The sequence below is a fragment of the Anas acuta genome, chromosome 2 (assembly GCF_963932015.1).
Source record: "Anas acuta chromosome 2, bAnaAcu1.1, whole genome shotgun sequence".
Lineage (NCBI taxonomy): Eukaryota > Metazoa > Chordata > Aves > Anseriformes > Anatidae > Anas > Anas acuta.
In genome coordinates this window covers 7,178,204-7,195,381 of record NC_088980.1, presented here as the reverse complement: position 1 = coordinate 7,195,381, position 17,178 = coordinate 7,178,204, and the positions used below count along the sequence as shown (strand labels likewise).

Genomic DNA, 17,178 nt, shown 5'->3' with positions numbered 1-17,178 from the left:
AGGTGATTTCATTTGGCTGTGCAAAGAGGAGCAGCGCAATCCTAGCGGTGACAGCATCCTGCCAGCCAGCGCTGCTACCCGAGCATCAGCAATCCCCGTCAGGCTGAGGACTAGCAGGTCCCCAGCAGCTATAAATCGAGGAGAGCAAAAAAAGCATTAAATGATTTGACCTACGGCATTTTAGGACATCAGCTCCCTTCCCAGGAGCCTGGGAGGCTCTGGATTCCTTGGCGTCTGGTGGAGCCAGGGAGCCAGATTAACTGAAGGACTGTTACTGTTTTGTCTTGGGTGAGGCCTTCTGGGCAGCCAGCTGCTTTATTTTGTGCATTGAGCAGAAAGATGCTTTAAAAATCTGTGTTCTAGGGACCAGGGTTTGGAAGCAAGAGGGTAAACTGGAGAATATATATTTTTTCTTTTCACAGCAGCCTTGGTAGCCAAAATTGTTGGAAAAACCAAGAAATTCCCTTAGAGCAATTGCACATTGTCATGCAAAGTTTAAGACAGAAAGGTCCAATGTGGTGCTATGGGCCTGGTCTGAAAATTATTCAGCTGCCTCACTCTAGCTGCTAGAGGTTGCTCTTGGAGCACTGTAATGTGCTGAACAGTTCTGAAAGTCAGGACACAGAGCTCTAATGTTGTAGCTAGACTACAATTACCACACTTCTGTGTAAACAGCAAGCGCTACTGACAGCAATGGGTTTCTCCATAAGCAGAAGTGTTCACCTGGAATTAAATGTTTATCTGTTTCCAGATACAAGATCGTCGGTATCTTATGTGCTGTCCAGACAGAGCCTGAACAAAAACAAGAGGAACTATAAGGTCAGTGACATTTATATAATCCCAGGATATGTACTTTCACAGATCATCCTTTTTTAATGCAATATTCTTGTAACTCAGTTCTAACTCTTTTCCACATCTGAAAGCAGAAGAATTATTGTGCAGTTTTGGCAGTATATCCCTTCCTACCAGAGCTGACTCAGAACAGAAGAAAAGACAGCTTTGTTTTTCCACCTATGGCTTTTTAAAACATTTTTTTGTCTGATTCTGTTTGGCTCACAGAGAATGTTTCAAGGATATGTAGCACGTTATGTTATTACTTTGGTGTGTCTGTATTAAACCGTTTATCATTCCACAGCCCTGTGAAATAGGGAGGCTTTGCAAGTCTGGAGTTAGCAATGAGGATACAGTAGCACAGAAAAACCCCTGGAAGAATTCTCTTAAAAACATTCCCACAGTGGATGAGTGTTGCCTTCTTTCTTCTTTTCTCAGACCTCTGATGGCAGTGGTGGTAAATGAACCACGTGGGATCAGGTCCGTGCGAGGGACAGGGGCAAGGGGGACCTGCTGCAGCTCCCACTTCAACCAGAAGCGTGAGCACACGTTACCCTTGACATGAACACACGGTACCCTTGAAAGGCAGGTCTCAAGGGATCTGGCAGTAAACATCCTGAAACTGCCTGCAAGAAAACTGCCAGCAGACATCTGTTATTTTGCCAGATTGGTTTCTCCCTGACTGGAAGATAGGGAATGCAGTACAGTAGCAGATATATCACCCAGTTTGGGGAATGAAGGAAGGCATTTGGTGTGTAAGTTTTGACCTGCCTTTGTTTTCTTATGTAAACGATAATGAACAAAAATATAATTGATAAACATATTAATAAGTTAATGATTAGCTTACTTAACAATGTTGTCCTTCAAATTGCCATTAGGAGGCATTTGAGCTGATGTATGAGTCTCAGAAATCATATTCCAGCCTGTCTGTCTGTACCGATGCAATTCTCGAGGTTTTCCTCACCACAGCAGTTAAGAGCTAGAAACCTTACTCTTCAAAAACATACATGTGTGTTGGGTGACCAGGTTAAAGTCTCTACTGCTAAAAGAAACCTGGCTATCTAAGGTTTCCAGGTATCTATATAGATTTTTTCTGATGCAACAAAATGAAAAACAAACTCATAAACCAATTGGACACAATCCCAAACTACAAAGGAACACACTTTAAGCCCCAAGAGAATAAAGCAGGAAAACATCTGCAGTGTTCAAGTTTGTCCTAGATTTACCCAGACAGTTCCAAAACCTTTTTTCTTTATTTCCTGTCAAGTTTCTGGATCTAATTAGATTCACCTGCCTTTCACTTGTCTGTCACATGAGACATGTAACATGAGAGAATCTCATCAGTATAAACTGAGATGTGATTTAGATTGTCAGCTTAAGAAATAGCATTGTAATGGTGACTGTAAATCTCCAGCTCCTCCATTACTTGCTTTGCCAAGGACACTCAAACTCAAACTTGCTGTGTGTCTCTTTTCATCGGAGGAATTTGTGTTGTCTGCCCATGGCTCAGACTTTGCAGCTTGATGGGAAATCCTGCTTGTGACTTGTAGGAGTCCCACAGGTAGCGTGTGGTAAATGCTCCAGGATTTGCCATTCACCCACCAAGTAATTGATTCATGATGCTAAAAGGAGTGCTGCATTTCACAACTGGCAGATGTGTAGAATCTGCTTTATCAGGGGAGAAGATTAAAGATAAAGCAGTACTTAAGAACACAAGATTTTCAATAATGGAGAAAATTACAAAATGATATAACAAGATGTGTCACTAAGATTATGCTTGGCAATAAAGACCTTTCGTAGCTGCTCCAATATCTCATCCAGTATGAGGATGACTGACTAGTTTCTGCAGTTTATATCAGATTTGGTACACCTAGAAAATTTTAGAGCTGCATCTTTCATGTTCCTGTTGATAAAGAGAGTTCTCAGAGTCTTGTGCAACAGTTATCCTAGCCTAAAGCAGACTGTTGTCACCTGCTCCTGGTAACACTTTCCCTTTTTATTTCTTCTGATAGGATCCACAGACTCATGCTAATGAAGGAGATCACGTCACTTCTGTACAGTGTTCTCTATAAAGTGCTTAATTATTTTTTCTGTTGTACACTTTGATTAGAATGCATTCCTGGCTTTGGTTTTGAATTATTTTCTTTTTTCCTCTACAAGCCCCTTCAGACAGGGTGCTAAATTTTTCAAATATATTATAAATATATAATATCCAATTCATAAATAATGTATTGTTATTATAATCTCATTTGAAAATGCAACTGAAATTAGCTCATTTTGAGCAATTTAGATTTGATACTTGAAGGTAAAAGGATATCAAAACTGGGAAGTGGAGTTTCTAGAAAGAGGGTTTGGGGAACTCTCCAGTTACTTATGAGGACCTTTTTCCTTCTAAGCCCCTCACGCCTCTGTTTAGCAGAGATGGGAGATTTTAGCCACTAGATATGTTGAATATGCCACTCAAGAGTTCTTTGTTTATGTGTGCAGGGTTGTGTATGGGAGGGTTCAATTTTCTTACCTTTACAACTCTGGTGTAACCTTGTTTAGGTGTTTTTACTTCTGTAAGATTTTGAACTCGGTACAAAATAAACGTGGTCTCAGCATGCTATGATGACCTGTAATGTAGTTCTTCTTGCATTAAAACTGCCCCATATCTGACACAACAGTACAAAGTTCAGGCAGTTTGTTGAAGCCTGAACTGGACTGTTCTGATATGATTTTCTTTATCTTATCAAAAGTCTCCCCAGTGAGCCAGGTGAGTCCAGACTATTTCATTTTTTATTTTTTTTTTTCCCCTCAGTTTTTTCTTCTGGATGCATGAGCCAGTTTGCTATTCTCTGGCTACTGGTCCTTAATTTCTGTCCAGTTCCTCTCTGGGCATTTTTATCTGTGACTATATGATAGGAACCTTTTGTTTTCTGGAAAGTCTGATTTGCCTTAATCTGCCTTGGAATAAAATATTTTTCTCTCTTATTTTCCTAGTTCTGCCCCTGCCATGCAAACTTTGATTGCAGTGTGTACTTTGCCTGGACATTTTGGATTCCCTGCCACCTCATCTGCTGTATACAAAACCAGATTAAACTTGTTTGGAGTTTCTGCACTGTTACTAGTTCGACATCCTGAAAATGATATTGTATGCTAAATAGCAACTACATCTCCACAGGGATAGGCACAGCTGTGGTAGGCATGAGTAGCCTGAAAAAATGGCTTATAAAATTGGCCCACAGTGATCCAAGAAGTGTAGAATCACAGTTTGAAACTCTGCTGTGCACAGTTCATCCAGTTTTAAGTGCAGCTGATGAGGTGTATATCAATTGTCAGCCTGGGACTGGTACAAAATTTAAAATTTTTTCCTATGTTTAGCCCCAGTTGTGTGCCTAGTGGCTTCTTTTTCTCAAAGGCCTCTCTTTAGTCACCTTATTTTCCAGCTGACCTTATAAGATTGCAATATGCATCTGAAAAATCAATTTAAAAAGAACTGAAGCACACTCCTATTATACATTAACATGTGTCCTTGTAAAGAAAGGCCATGATCTGGGTATGCAAAAGCTAATAATTGACCAACTTGTGCTGCCATAATATTTGATCTATTTATTTTCTTTGCAGAAAGCACGCGAAACACTCTGGAGAAACACTAAAAAAAAAAAAAAAAAAAAAAAACACCCTGCAAAATACTCCTACCAAGTTTAAATAGGCACATTTTAAAATGTTGAGCAATGATTATCAATGGGTATCACCAAGGGCTCCAAAACTCTTCTAACAAAGGAGAAAATGCAAATTTTACAGGTAAACGGCAGTGCATGAAAAATAGGTTTACTTTGGCTCATTTTAAGAATAGAGAAAGAGCTGTAAGATCTAATGTGATAAGGGAACATGAAAAGGCTGGTTTGTGGTTTTCTGTTACTCACAAGAGACAAGTTCAGCATTTGATTTCAGGAAGTTTCTGGGGGCTTCACAAGGTGCTCACCATTTACACAACTGTGACAGCAAACCACTAACGCTGAAGCTTAACCATGACATTTGACTTGGAGGTGAAACTCACAGTGACTTGCAGCATTTGAGGGGGGACAAAAGGGACAAAGTGGACAATCCATTCCTATGTCAACACTAGCAGCAGAGGGCTTGTAGTCTGAGACTCCCACACCTAGGTACCTCTGAGAACTCATCTGGTCTCCCCCTTTTTTGCCTTCCATAATGTGTGTGTTGATGCTTTTGCTTTATTCACTGATTTTGCTCCGTTTCCTCCAGCTAGAATTGCCTTGTGCCCTGGGAGTATTCCACTTCCCCAGATTTCATACCACAGGACCATTTCTTTCCTAAAATGTTCTGCATAAGGCTTTTACTAGGGTAATTGATATTTGGTGTGCTATTGGTGTATAAAGCCAGATGGTGAAGTCATTTGTGCTTTTTTACTCTAACAGTGGTGCTGCACCATCTTTGACTTATGTCTCACAATGTTCATGATGTGTGTCTCATAATGTTCAGAGTTATCTCACAGTCTGATCTGTAGGACTATGGTAAAATGAGTTCTTATCCTTTCCCAATGAATTTTGGGAGAACTCACCTTTCCTTCTGATCAAGCACATATATTCTGGGAGAACTTCAGAGGACTTGGAGAATTTTAATAGCTTATTTCCTATCCACAGTATTCTAAGGAAATAAAGGTATTTCACCCAAATGAGTCAACCCTTTACTTTTAGTTTATGACCCTAGATAAATTTGATAGATGTGGTGCTTTCAACATAGGCTTTCTAGTTGGAGAGGACCAAGGTTTTAGGCTTACATTTTTTTCTCTGAGTAAGAGGTAAGGTGGAGGCAATACATGGACAATATAATGTCACAGAAATTTCAGTTTTAGTATCCAGCTGTGAATCCTAAACAAATCTGGTGATAGTCACACTTTGTTGGATTTAATTCTGAGATTAATTTTACATCCTGCATGGGAACATATTCCAATCACTTGTTATTACCCTTGTCATATTGTATAATCCCTTTCATAAGTATGTTGCACAGGTTTTTATGTTTTGTTTTGTTTCTCCCCCCAGATTCTCACTGAAAATCTGTTCAGGACTTGCTTGTTCTTATAGCTAAGAAACTTCTAATTCCTCAACTAAACGTATACGAGTCAATTTATTTACATTTGTTCTTGTATCAACTTTAGATTTCAGCTTAATTGATTTGAGTGGGAGCTGAGAACACTTTGAGAGGCTGACGCTTTTTGAAAGAGCCTATAAATCTTTAATTCCAGTGCTCTCCAGTTTTCAAGGAGAAAGTACATGTTTCCTCCTGCCCGGCAACAGAAATGCTTTGATACCAACGTGTTCTTTTAATTTGCTTAAAGCAATTCTTCAGTTTTAGGGGGTTGTTTTAATTTTGCTTTTGTGACTTGAAATATCTGGTCTCTTGCATTAGACATTAAAGAGGAAAATAGCATGCACTTCCAGGGATGAATTTTGTTAGTATTGGTTTAACAGAAGACAAATAATGAAAAAGCTTTACTATGAATAGAATTCATGAGAGGCTTATTTTTTTTTTCACAAAATCACAGAATTGTAGGGGTTGGAAGGGACCTGCAGAGTTGATCAGGTCAAACCCCACTGCCAAAGCAGGTTCCCTAGAGCAAGCTGCCCAAGTAAAGATAAGAAACCAGCATCCTTCATTCAGCAATACCCTTGAAGCTGTAACTTTTGTGTGATTTCTTGCTGAACAGTGGTTTGATCTTTGACATGTACTTTTTTGGCTATTGGGGTTTCCTCAGTTTTTCATTTAGTGCTAACAAGCAGAACGTACTGAAAATATCTTTCCTAAAATTGTCCTAATTTAGTGGCACGTCTGTGTTGTGGAAGGCCTAAGCATTTTGTTAAGGGATTACTGTCAGATCTGAAGAGATGAATAAGACAAGTTGTCCCTTCATGTCTGGTTTTAAATGCAGTGTTCAAGTTTTTGCTGTCAGGCATCAGGTCTTGCTTCTGAGTTGAATGGTAGCAAACCTTAAGGATTCGAAGAATAATGTGCACCAAAAAGGAAATTCTAAGTAGCAATTGCCTAAGAGTGGTGTCTGAAAAACAAATATGAATATTCCAAAAAGTCAAACACATTGTAGCAAATATTTTACATTTTATTCTGGCTGTGAGATATTTGATTAATATGGATCCCAAATCCCAATAAAAGCAAAACTTCTGTTTAAGATTGCAGGACTAGCCCCTTTAGTATTTAAGTCCCTTTATTATTAACTTTAGTAATTAAGGCCTGCCTCAAGCAAAAACTGTCCACACCGCCTACTCCCTAGTTACCTTGGGACCAATTTTGGGATACATACACCACATATGCACATATGTGTATGTCTGTATGTTAGCAATTCTGTACCTTTACTTTGGCATTGCCTTCACTACAAAATTAGACCTCTTTATGGTGAGCATTATATATAGATGATTCTCCTATATTCTTAATCGGTTATACATTATTTAATCGCTCTCACAGTATATGCCACTCAAAAAACAGATGTGTTCGGGATCTGATCAAGAGTTCTCAGGCTCAAAGCACCTGCACGTTATAATCAAAGCACATTAAAATCTTCTAGGTACTGAGTAACAGTTTAGCATAATTTAGTCAGCTTAGAGAGTCTCCCATGTTTTCTACCCTTGTTTTGTTCTGTGCTAGAGAAGTTAAAAGTGGTTGGGACATGAAAATTAAGATTTGTATTTAAAAAGAAGACTGTCAGTTCCAGATTATACATTTCCTGTCATCTGGGACACTTGCAGAGATGTTTGCAGGAACAGATATGTAAGTTGGTTGCAACTCACCTGCTATGGGACTTTTAAAATTTTTTTATTTTCTTGTTTCAGTCTTCTTCTGGCTGCTTATTCTCCTCCAGTATGTAGGTTCTGTTCCTCTCCTCCACACATTTCCTGATGTTTTCTGTCCTACAGCAGTACTTTTTCACATCAGGAGCTGTGCTCTATAACAGAATTTTAGCAGTTATGGCATTAAGCCTTGCTAGACCCATCTGCTTTGTGAATAGAGAAGGGGGCAGAAAGAGGAGGAATCATGGGCCAGGGCTTTGTGTCACCCAGCCCAAGTGTGCTGTTAGTGGTGCTAAAGGGATGCTACAGACCTTTCAGCCACTTTCCACCAGTTATCTTGCTAATTATATACCTGGTGATTTTTATTTCCAAATTCTGGCTCAAGCCCAGCCTTCCCTCAGGTCTGCTGTTAGTCTGTAAATGGGGACCTCTCAAGACCGGCAGCAAGACTTTTTAGGACTTTTTTTTATTACTGTTTTCATGCAATTTGGCAAGATTTTTGCCAAGAAGCTGCCTTTCTTTCAGTCTGGTTGGCAGCTGTCTTTGACATATTTCAGATGAGAGATCCTTCTTCATGGATTCTTGGCCAGTTTTCTCCCCAGCAGCTGACCCTGTCTCTCACCCCTGGAAGTGTGACTTCCGTGGTCTTTAGAAGTGGATGATCTCGACAACTGTTCTTTCTAAGCAGATCTTTCACATCCCATCCCTCCATGATCCTTGCAAGCAAGTACACTCTATCAATGCTTCCTATCGTCTCCCACACTTCCCCAGCATTTTGTGTGAGCTTCTGACCATGTGCTCATTCACTAAAATGCCATTTTCCTGCTGGCTGCTTGTTTGTTTGACTGTAAACCAGTTGCTGAATAAGGAGTAAACAAACACCACAAATAGGGAGGTCAATTTGACTTAAAATACCACAATTTCAAGACTGTTCTCTGTGCTCTCCCTCCAGCACTGAGTACTCAGAGGAAGACTTATTTTTTTCTGCTGAAAGTACTTAAGTTGGCCCCAAATGGGGACCTAAGCTGTTCTCAGTTAGACGTAGGAACTGATTTTTTCCTGTAATTTTTCTTTTAATTTTACAGGGAGGGCATTTGCTAGAACGTACTCTGAAAGCAGTGCCAGCATACCTCTGAAGATTCCTGTTAACTGTGCTTTGTGCCTTTCATGTAGTAATTTATGCCATTTCTAGAAACTGAGTGCTTACAGACTCTGTCATTGACAGGACACGATCAATTCTTGATTCTTTTTGGTTTTGTCTTCTGTCTTCAAGGCCTAGATTTTCTCCTTGAGCCAATCACTTTCTTTTATGTTATCTACTGGGTTTATGCACACCTCTACAGTGTTAGCTCTTCATTTTTAATTTAAGATTCCAAAGTCCAGCCACTCTGCATAATAAGACATAATCAAATTTCAATGAAGAAAAAAATAATAATCTCAGTGAAGCTACACTGAGTTACAATAACTAAACATGTTTGGAGTTGGTTGTATCCTGGATGGAGATCACCTTTATCTTCTGGGACCATCTTTAGACATTTGTTGCTCTTTAAACCTTTCTGATGAGATTTTAGATCATCATCTTAAGAACATATGATATAATAAATGATACAATTATTTGGAGATATTTCAAAACAAAAGTTCTTCCTGACATGAAATTACATAACCATAAATCCTCCTTAACGTCATTTTTTGCCATTTTCTACCAGTGTTTGAGAGGTTTGAAGCCATTCTCCTGTCTTCAGAGTCTCAAATGGAGTTGAAAAATGAAACGTGTTAAATCTATGCTCGCTACATTACAAATACATACTTCTTTTGGAATTACATCGTTGCTATGGCAATGTGCAATTTGCAGTCTTTAAATGCATATATCCATTGCCATTCGGGTGGCAGAATGATTTGCTAATAATTACGACCCTTGGTACCTCCAGCATTATACACCACAGTGCAACGTGAAGAACGTTCCTCTTTGTATCTCGCTGCTGAAACAGGAGTAGTACAGAAGGGCGTTGTGTTTGCTTCCTCCTATGGAAGTGGTCTACTGACAGGCCTCAAAAAGACTGAGGAGCAACTTGATTGCATAGAGCCTAAACATGCAGGGAAGCCAGGATATGACATTTCTAGCCTCTTGGGGCTGGTCCAGGATGCAGATCACAGATGGCTTTCATGCCCTGAGGCCAACTGGTACAGCAAGGCTTCTAGTGAAATTCTCTTCTTTGAGACAGAGCAGCCATGTCCAGATTTCCTAGTGGGAAAGATCTCTGACCAGTATCAATTCTTGAACCATGCCTTGGCAGTGTCTTAGGAAGTTGTAGCCGGCCTGAGCCAAAACTCTGCAGAGACTGCATGAGCAATTTAACAACATAGGCAGCCGCAGGACAGTGCTCAGGACCATGCCTTGACAGTGGCTGGCTTGCTAGTGTAGATGAATGTACTGTTTCTGAGCATCCTTCCCAGCATGTCACCTTTCATTGTGGTGAGATGAGATCTTGGATATGCATCAGTGCACACTTTGTACCTGCTCTTCTTGCCTGTGCTCATCATGCATGGAGAAACATAAAAACAATTTCTGCAGCACCTCAACTTTAGACAGAATAGCTAGCTGGGGAGTAAATAATGCATAGGTATTGTTGCCAGCAAAACTAATTTGAACAGACTGTGCTCTCAGTATAGGAGAAATACATATTATTATTATTCAAGAAAACAAGAAGTTACCACTCGGATCTCATGCTTTTGTGATGTTTGCAATTTGCTGTGCATGTTCTGATATTCATAGGTCCCTCCAAGCTCTGTAGGCCAGCGAGGTCTCAGTGTGTGCTCTAAGTTTCTGGAAACCATTGTGCAGATGAGATTTCACATCATTCTGGAATTATTTTTTGTTTGTTTGTATGTTTGTTTGTTTTTATTAGCTCCATATTTATTCATCCACAAATGATTGCCTTCACATTGGGTCTCCACATTTACTGTGTTTTCTGGTGTTCTGCTGTTATTAGTTAACACCATGTGAGAAAACATGTTTGCATTGTTTTATGCAGGAAATATATTTGGTAAGTGCAATTTTGCTTTCCCTGAACAGAGTCTAGCCACTGGCCTTGGGTGGAGGTGAAGTGAAGGAACACTGTTACAGGTATGTTCTGGAATAGCAACACCTTGCCACCAATACTTTTCAGTATAATAAATTTGAAGCTAAACTTGCAATTGTTTTTTCTTTCAGATCTTACAAACTATTCTGGAGCTGACTGCTTATGATTGTTTTTTGAAACCTCACTTATTTCTACATCTGCACCACTGCACAGTAAAAGGCTCATGTTTTGGAGCAGTCTCACCCACTTTGTTCCAGGAGGAAAGGGTCATTAGTGCCTACCGTACTGCATGAAGCCCAGCGCACTCTATGCCAAGGAATAAATTCCAAAATTATTACACAGAGAAAGCTCACAGAAAGTGAGTTTGTGAATCTTCAGCTCTCTGAATTCTTCCCAGCTTTCTGGAAAGAACAGGGAAGTATTTTCAAGTTTTTACTGCTGAAGATACTTCTTGTTCTTGTGCCCACACATATCTGGTAAGAACTATGCCTCTGCCTCCTGTAAATGCTCTTTTAGCTGACGTACTGTATTATAGATACTGTTGGAAAAGAAAGTTAAAAGCAGACTCTTCATGAAGCCTGCTTGTTTTTCTATGTGTTCATTTGCAGGACTGACAAAAATTGCACAATACTTGAAATGAGTGTATCTTTCCACTGCTTTTGCATGTAATCTGCTATTTTAAAAATTTATTGACTTTATTTGTCTAACTTGTAGGCCCACATATGCAACTCAAAATCACTAACTATTGTGTCTGGCTAATAACCAGAAACCCCGAATCGCAATCAGTAAGGAGAAAATTATATGCTTTATAAAGGTTTGTCCATCTCTTCTGTGATTCTTCAGTACTATGAAAAGTTCTGGGGCAGAACAGTGTCATTCCTGTTAACGGATTTGTATGTGTGTGTATAGAAAGGAATAAAAATAAATAGAAAAAAAAAAGATATTTATTTCAGGAGGTGCCCTGATCACTGGAAGGGTCTCCTGGCTCTCAGAGCCAACAGAGGTTATGTGAACCTTGAAAAATCAGCTTCAAGGTCCTTTATCAAGCTGTTGTGCTTCAAAAAAGAAAATGCATTTTTTATATTTATGCCTAAACAGATCTCCCAGAGACTTACTTTCTATGCAGAGATGACATTGAGGGCACTGTTTCATTTTACTCTTACACTATTGCGATGCAAATGAGAACCTGAGCAGGTTTACTCACCTGGCACTATCACCTACAGCACAGTGCAGGCACGAATGTGAACCATGCAATGTGGTTCAGAGCATATCAGCACGTACTTGTATGATTTATTGCAGTTCTGTCTGTCCTTGTGGTGTCAGTACCATGGACTTTGTGGGCAACTTCGGAAGGACTAAGGCTGTGGAGCAGTGAAGATGGGAGATAGTGGGGCAAGCACTGCAGCTGGCAAAGCAAGGATCCTCCTGGCAATCCTTGCACCAGTGCCACTGCCAGCCATGCTATCACGCTCTGTGTACCCATTGCATGGACCTGTTCATCTCAAATGAAAACTCTTGGACTTTCTTGATACCCAGGATCAATTTGTCAAGCTGCACAAGTACTTTAGATCTGCAACTGATACACTTTGAAGGGGAAAACAACAACAACAACGAAAAACAGAACCCAGCCCCTGCCTTCGGCTGTTTGGGGAGAAACTGTAAATCAGATAACATTAGATAAACATCACAGAAAGTTCCTATGCAGCAGCTTCCCTCCTACTTCCTTTCCTCCACGTTATGGTCTGGGTAAGAAGACTTTTTTGCTGAATCAGCAGGTGGATCAGTGCAGCAGCTCCAGCCCAACAGACACATCAGCAGAAATGATGTGAGCAAGAGGGAGAAAGCAGCACGGCCCAACCCAAATATACAGCTTTAAAACAGCGCTATGGGGTCTCAGGTGCTGGGACAGAATTTATTTCAGTAACCAGTCATGTACCAGAGGACATCTGACAGCCCAGAGTGCCAGCACAGGCACCTGACTGCGCAGTTTCTCTCCTTCAGCACAAAGATTTGGCAGTCTTTGTTGCAGTTATATTATCCCACTGGGGGCCAGGAATTTCTCTCTCATTGACCTCATTGTCTCACCTTGCTCCAACCGGCTAAGCTTTCCTGGCAGGCTTGCAGTTTTCCCTGCAAATTTCCCCCCAGAAGACTGTTTTAATTACAGTTTTGCTGCAAACAATGCAATTTATCTGCAGGTATTTCCTCACGTTGACTATATTTCTGAAACTCTTCCCTGCAGTGTGATGAGTGTCTGCAAGTAGCAGGTGAGTGCGTAAGGGCAGAGAGATGTAGGAGTGTTTGTCCTCTCCTCTCTGGCCTCTACAGAAAAGACTTATGCCTATAGTACTCCATTCTGCATCACGTTAATTACATTGTACCGTTGATTAAATTAAGGAGCCCTATGCAGCAGGGTCAAATTAAATCTAATAAATGTGTCGAATAGAAACTGAACAATTGACTTCATGCATGCTCAGGAAATTGAGCGGAAAGCTGGAGAACAGAGAAAAATGGAAGAAAATAGAGAGTTATATTCTGTATTAAAATGTATGAGTGCTTGGTAATATTGCTAACAGAAAACTTGAACAATGGTTTAAAAACACCAGCAACTCAATTTTCCCCATGCACCACTTTTTTCAGACACACTTTTACACTTAAAGTCTTCAAAAAATCTCTCTATATTGCATATTAAATTTCAGCACAAAAGTTAGCTAGCTAGACAGTATTTTAATTATAGTAACTACAGTCGATACAACCAAGATTTAAAGTAAAGTTTTATGGTTATTTTATATACTTAGGAATGTACTGTGGCAATTTATAATGGCAAAATTGATTCAACCTGCGTTTAAGAAATAACTAGGGCAAGTTGTCTGATGGTGGTAGACCAAAACCCATGGGCAGTTTGTGCTGAGTTGCAGGTAAGGCTTGCCAACGTGGACTCACACCATACTAGGGAGAGACAAAATGGCTGGGGTGTTTGCGATCCTCTTCTGCTGCCTGCCTCGAGGATGCACGAAACCTTTAAATACTTAGGGTCATATCCTTGAAGTTATTTAGGTGTCCATTAGTCTGTGAAATTAGTAATTGGGATGCTTACCCATCTCTGAAAACATGGTTGTCAGCAGTCAAACTGACAGGATTGAACATGGGAAAAATCACTGGAACTCTCATTAGAAGTATTCACAATATTGCTTGTTCAAATGATGAATAAATTATTCTGTTTGTCCACTAAGGTTAAAAAAAAGAAGCAAGCAAAACGAAACCATGATGCCTCACTCTGAAATAATTGGTAATTCCTTTATTTTATAGCAGGGTGTTATTAACACTTGGTTTTATGGAGAGTCAAGCTACTGAAGTCTAGCAGCTGTAGGAGAATTTTGGCTTTGTTTTTTTTTAAAGTGTGTCTCTAATCCTCAGAGCTGCAATGAAAAGTTTAAAGGAGTTTCAAAAGCTGTATTTGTGATCTTAGAGGATAAAAGGAGAAAAATAAGAATAACCCCACATTGTAATATTATTAAAATTATAAATGCAGTCACAGGGTAATATTATAATGGAGGGGGGAAGGTGATTCATGATGTTTTTTAGGTTTGGGAGTTTTGTAATATTGCCTTTTTGCTACTTCCTAAACCTTTTTTTTTACACTTTTCACCATTATTAATTCAAGTAATCTGCAAGAAAAGGAATGAGTTTACATTTAAAATTCTAATTGTGTAAAATCAGAGATAATATTGTAGGAAACAATTCCGTATAAATAAAGGAATAAATTATATATATGGCAGATTTTATTCCACCTCAGATGCCTGTTAAGTTAAGAAAGAACAGCCAAGAAGTCTGCTCACTTATGATACCCAGTGCTAAAACCCTTTTAAAGAAATTCTACCATTTTTCCCCATTTTTTTAACTTTCAAGAGCATACTAGCAATGGAAAATGTCATAACAGTTTATTTGCTAGAGGCATGTTTATTAGTAACTTTCTCAGTTGTTCATTCAGGGGATGATTTAGTTGTTCCTATATCCGTCTGCAGAAGCTCTCCTGAGTTTATATAAGTGTTGTGGGAAAGTGAGTTACAGACCCCCCTGCCTCTCTGGGGGTCTCGCAGCCTGCCCCAGACACAGTTTACTCCTTGGGGGAATTCTGCTGCCCCCATCCATCTGCCATTAATATCCCTTTATGATCCAGTGACAATATTGTTAACCCCTGCAGCATCATTTCTGGATTTTCTTCCTTCTAGGACATGCGATAGGAATCTATGGGACTGTTATATATAACTTTAAAGTAGGGGCTTCGTATTTTTGTATCTGATTCTGTATGGTTTTAGACAAGTGGCTCCAGATCTTACACCCAAATTCACTTTGTATCTGTCAATTCCTGAGACTTCCCTAAGGAGGGAAATAAATCTGAACTCGTGTATATCTTCAAGATAGCCATCACATTCCTGGTGCTGGTGGTTTTATTTCAGAAGATAAGAGGAATTCCACGCAAAACACTTCCCCTTCTCCCCTCACTGCTTATAAATCATTATTTTATAGATCCAGTAAGATTTGTTAGGGGTAATTGCAGTGTATACTGTGGGAATACACACATGCACAGCTGGGAGCCCAGTGAAAATCTGGGTTTAAATGCTGTGATCGGGGGTGTGTGGCTGTGCCAGGGCAGGCTTGGCAGGGCTTTCCACCTGGGGCACCTGTAAAACAGAATCCCAGCATCCCAGCATCAGGGTGTCTGAGGGGAGGGGTGTCACTTCTAACAGGAAAACTCCCATCTTGATCCAGAAAGCATGCCTGTTTCTACACGTATGAAAGCCTCTTGTTGGCTTTTAAGGCAAAGACCCCTCACTCTTGCAGAATTTGCTGTCAGAAACCTTCAGCCCCTCAGACCTGGGAGCGGAGGTGGCACGGCCACCAAAGAGCCACCAGGAGAAGTTCCCCATTCCCTGACACTGCAAGGTGGGCACTGCTTGCCCACGGGCTGCCACCTGCCTCCGTCCCTCGGCTGATTTGGGCGTTTGAAGGCTTTTTGGGGAGGGAAGGGGAGGAAAAACCACGGCTGGCTGGCGGCAGCCCCGGCCTGTGGCCGCAGGGGAGCAGTGTGGGCCGGGGCTGGGAAGGGGGCTGAGGGCGTGCGTGGCGTTTGGGTTTTATTTCTCCTGATTCTCCTTTAGGGGAGGTGGCTTTAGGGGAGAGCTCGGCCGGGCTGAGAGAAGGGAAGGAAACTTTCTTAACCCCTTAACCTCCCCTCCACCCCTCCCACCCCCAGGATGCTCCGGATATTTTTGAAAGGGCGGAAGAGTGAGAAAGCGAGCAGCGCGCCCGGGGGCATCTCCTGCTCCTGAGAAGGTCCCCCTGACACCTCGCTGCTGGGATTAAAGGCTGGGGCTGGAGAAACTCCTCCCCTTCCCTCCGCTTCTTCCCCCCCCCCCCCCCCTCCTATTTCCTAAGGCCATTAGAGAATAATAATAAAAAAAAATAAAAATAATTAAGGAGCCTGGAGTAACCCCGCTGCCGGTGGGGTAGGGGACGAGCAGCCTTCCCCTGCGGAGCAGCACGCCGGGGTGCAGGGATGGGGAGCACTGCCATGGACACCAAGAAGAAAGATGCCTCCAGCAGCAGCAGCAGCAGCAGCAGGAAAAGCTCCAGCCAGAAGAAACTCATGCTGCGAGTGCACATCCCCGTAAGTGCCTCCCTGCTCTTCCTCCCCTTCGGCGGCTCTGCCTTGTGCCTTGGGCACCGGGGCACGGCTTTCCCTCAGCCTCACCACGGGGGGAGGCAGGGTGAAGGGGTTTGCTGCCGCTCACACCGAGCTCTGGAGGTTTTGGGGTGCAACAGGCGAGTCCTCCGCGTTTGGGCTGGGCTGGAGCAAAGGGGGGGTCCCGTGGGCTGGGAGCCTGCAGCGAGCAGCAGCGAGGATAACTCAGCTGTGGGATCGCTCCTTGTAGTGTGGCTCGGGGAAAAGCCCGGTCACCCCCAAATGCGGGGCTCAGCAGCGCCAGCTTTGGTTCTGGGAACTGTCCGTGCCTTGTGGCTGAATCAGGGAGCTCAACCTGACGCTGCCGTGGCTCAAAACCAGCCCGGGGCTGAATTTCCCAGGGCTCAGGAGCTCGGGTTTTGACACGAGCGGTGTGTTCATTGCCGGAAAGGCAGCGACAGTGGCATTAGCACGGTGGAGCAGACAAGGGAGCCATGCAGCCTGTGCACTAACTCAGTTTTGTTTTGTATGCTCACCCTGTAAAGCACACGAGAAGCCGTAGCACACAGCCACCAAACAACCTCAGACTGAAAGTTTCTCTCTGGTCCCAGTGAGGACTCAGAGGCTGGACTCATCTGGGTCTTCAGAGTTTACATCTCTTTCAAAAGTTTGCTGCTTTTCTTTACTATCAGGACGTGTTATCCCTGTAACTATTTAGTTTTTCTACTCTCAGTACCAACATGGTTTTGGTTCCAGTATTTCTGGTAAAAAAAAATGT

The 17,178-nt window shown here is 41.6% G+C and overlaps 1 protein-coding gene and 1 long non-coding RNA gene across 2 annotated transcripts in view; both read left to right on the top strand.

Annotated features, from left to right (window-relative positions):
* Nucleotides 1-698: 698 nt before the first annotated feature.
* Nucleotides 699-13,961, top strand: LOC137852094 (uncharacterized). Its single transcript, XR_011093650.1, has 3 exons — nucleotides 699-819; nucleotides 10,708-10,758; nucleotides 10,846-13,961. It is a non-coding gene; the product is annotated as an uncharacterized lncRNA (long non-coding RNA).
* Nucleotides 13,962-15,886: 1,925 nt separating this feature from the next.
* PRKAG2 (protein kinase AMP-activated non-catalytic subunit gamma 2) overlaps nucleotides 15,887-17,178 on the top strand; it is a 208,357-nt gene continuing 207,065 nt past the window's right edge. Inside the window, exon 1 of the mRNA XM_068673385.1 lies at nucleotides 15,887-16,385. Coding sequence (XP_068529486.1) covers nucleotides 16,275-16,385 — 111 coding nt within the window. The 5' untranslated portion in view covers nucleotides 15,887-16,274. The remainder of the gene's footprint in view (nucleotides 16,386-17,178) is intronic.